Source organism: Mustela nigripes, chromosome 12, assembly GCF_022355385.1.
Source record: "Mustela nigripes isolate SB6536 chromosome 12, MUSNIG.SB6536, whole genome shotgun sequence".
In the NCBI taxonomy this organism is placed as follows: domain Eukaryota; kingdom Metazoa; phylum Chordata; class Mammalia; order Carnivora; family Mustelidae; genus Mustela; species Mustela nigripes.
In genome coordinates, this window is record NC_081568.1 from 55,017,299 (window position 1) to 55,020,536 (window position 3,238).

At 42.9% G+C, this 3,238-nt stretch overlaps 1 protein-coding gene across 1 annotated transcript; it reads left to right on the forward strand.

Moving 5' to 3' along the window:
* The first annotated feature begins 979 nt into the window (after nt 1-979).
* On the forward strand, nt 980-2,680 carry LOC132027821 (nuclear RNA export factor 2-like). Its single transcript, XM_059416554.1, has one exon. It carries the CDS (start codon nt 995-997, stop codon nt 2,678-2,680), a length of 1,686 nt encoding a protein of 561 aa, XP_059272537.1. The 5' UTR covers nt 980-994.
* The last annotated feature ends 558 nt before the right edge of the window (nt 2,681-3,238 follow it).

Genomic DNA, 3,238 nt, shown 5'->3' on the forward strand with positions numbered 1-3,238 from the left:
ATTATATGTAAATTGGAATCCCATAATATTCATTATATCCTAACAAGGAACAGTGTCATCTGATTTTTTCCGTAACTACTGACATTTCTTTTATCAAAGACTATAAATTCTTTCCCAGACCCAAGTTGTTAACTTAGAGTGGACTTTTCTTCTACTTTCAGCACACACAACTTAGAATAGTCAGGGAGACTATTCTAAATCAGGCAAAACAGAGGAATGAATGACATTTTTGGATTGAGGTAAAAGTATATAGCAGTTGTTATATTAGTGTTGGATGGGAGTATTAAGGGGTAGACTGGAAATCCTAAGTGTAATGAATTTTACCAAAGGGCTATTTGTAAGGAAAGGTGAGGATTCTTGTGATTTAAAGTCAAGGGATTACAGTCTGAAATGCTTCTGCCAGCCTACATCTTGCTCAGCAGCAAGAAATCAAACAAAAACATTAAAGAGGAAGAGAATATGTGTTGAGTATCCACTGTGACAGTGAATTACAAAAGCAAATGTTTACATCACCCACACCTAAAAATTAATTTATCGTGGGGTTATGGACATTGGGAAATGTATGTGCTATGAAGTGTATAAACCTGGCAATTCACAGACCTGTACCCCTGGGGCTAATAATACATTATATGTTAACCAAAAAATTTAAAAATTAAAAAAAATTGGAAAATCGAAGGCTCCTGAACCCTGAAGTCACTTAGATCTTTCTGTCATGTGGACCCTGCCGGTCAAGTCTCTGGAAGTCAGCACTTCCAGATTTGATACACAAAATACTATGTCCAAAAGGCAGCAACAACAAAAATATGTTCTTCCATCAGATAAATATGAGACATATAGAAATGAAGAATACAATGATGGTGATAGCTCACCTCAAGGAAGAAAGAAAATTTGGAGTTCATTCCACGGTGACTTTTTCAAGAGGAACTCTCATTATGAATGTGGTGGATATGAGCCTCATCTTTCATACCTCCAGGAGAATGATGGAAATGTGTTGATGAGAAATGTCCAAGAGGACCCCAAAATAAGACACACTCCCTATAGCACCCGGCACAACAAGAGGAGAGTGAAATGGCAAAATGAAGGCCATATCCATATTACTGTGTGGAGAGACAGAAAAACTCTGAAGAGAGAAATGGGGGTGAACGCACAAAATGGAAACCCAGGGAAATGGTTCAAGATCAGTATTCCCTATGGGAAAAAGTATGACAAGACATGGCTAATGAATTCAATCCAGAGCCATTGCAATGTCCCCTTCACTCCAGTCGATTTTCACTACGTGAAAAACCAGGCTCGGTTCTTTGTCCAGGATGTTGGCACTGCCTCTGCACTGAAGGATGTCAGCTGCAAGATTTATGATGAGGAGAACCGAAAGATATCTATCTTTGTCAATCCCTCCTCTGTACCCTACTCTGTGAGGTATAAGTTGGAGCCAGAAGAAATGGAGCAGCTAAAGCTGACCATGAACAAACGCTATGACGTCTCCCAGCAAGCTCTTGACCTCCAGTGTCTCCGCTTTGACCCAGACTTGGTAGGCCATGATATAGATATAATCCTGAACCGAAGAAACTGCATGGCAGCCACCCTGCAGATCATTGAAGAGAATTACCCTGAGCTATTGTCCTTGAACTTGAGCAACAACAAACTGTATGGGCTAGATGGTCTGTCTGACATTATAGAGATGGCCCCCACAGTCAAGAACCTGAACCTCTCCAAAAATGAGCTGAACTTGCTGTGGGAGTTAAACAAGATTAAAGGACTGGAGCTTGAAGAGCTTTGGCTAGAAGGAAACCCCTTGTGTGACATCTTTCCAGACGAGTCCACCTACATAAGTGCCATCAAGGACTGTTTTCCTAAGTTGTTACGCCTGGATGGCCAGGAGTTATCACCACCAGTTATCACTGATACTGACACACCCTGCTTGTTAAAGCCCTGCAAGGAAAGCTACAAAGGATCTGATGCCCTGAAGAGTCTAGTCCTGCAGTTCCTGCAGCAGTACTATTTCATCTATGATTTTGGAGACCGTCAGGGTCTCCTCGGTGCCTACCATGATGAGGCCTGCTTCTCCCTGGTCATTCCCTTAAACCCCAAGGACCCAGGCCCAAGCAGTTTGTGGGAGTACTTCAAGGAAAGCAGGAATATGAAGAAGCCCAAGGACCCCTCCCTGTGTGTTCAGCCACTAAATCACACAAAATATGACATCGTGGGCTCCCTCTGTGTGCTGCCCAAAACACAGCACGATCTCAGCTCCTTCTTGGTGGACATGTGGTTCCAGACGGAAAGGATGCTCTGTTTCACTGTCCATGGGGTGTTCAAGGAAGTGGAGGGAAAGTCTCAGGGTTCTGTTCGCGCCTTCACCAGGACTTTCATCACCATCCCTGCCAGCAATTCCAGTCTATGCATCGTGAATGATGAGCTGTTTGTGAGAGATGCTACCCCCAGTGAGACTTGGAATGCGTTCTCCTACCGAGATCCTACACCAACTTCCAGCTCCATGCCCACCGTCTCCCAGGAGCAGCAGGAAATGGTTCATGCTTTCTCCACTCAGTCTGGAATGAAACTCGAGTGGTCTCAGAAGTGCCTTCAGGACAATGAGTGGAACTATGCCAGAGCTGGTCAGGTCTTCACTATGCTCAAGAATGAGGGCAAGATCCCAGAGGAGGCTTTCAAGCAAACCACCTAAAAGAAGCCTTAGATGTCCACGTCATCGCTGTTTCTCTTTCCTCCAGCCTAAGGCTATACCCATGACTGGGGATGGAGGCCTGGCTGACCACGAAATCAAAATTACCTTACAGGCCAGGTAACATAAGCACCTGAAGGATCAGTTGTTCCATGTACTTTCCTCACACATGATCGCTGTTTATTTTCATAATAAAGAGTTATGTTGCAAAAAAAAAAAAAAATTTAAAAAATTATTTCCCATTCAAAGGACCAGATAGATTGCAATTAAAATAATTTCATGACATTTCTAAATCCTAAGCAGGGATTCCACTGGCCCATGTGGGGTTAGCTGCATGCCCTTTGACAAACAACCAGTGACATCTGAGAAGATGACATTCATTTGGCTAGTTGGGCCACCTGCCTATTCATAGAATAGTAAACCATTTCCAGTTTCTGAATGTCCCATTGCAAAAGTATGGCTACTCCAATAAATAGAAAGAAGTGGAAAAATAACTTTTTTGAGAAATTCATAGGAGAGGACAGGGCTGAGCAGATAAAAATTAGGTATCTAGAGAGCAGA

What these genes read in the sequence shown, in the direction of transcription:
- LOC132027821 (XM_059416554.1), top strand. Translation starts at nt 995, where the DNA reads ATGAGAAATGTCCAAGAGGACCCCAAAATAAGACACACTCCCTATAGC.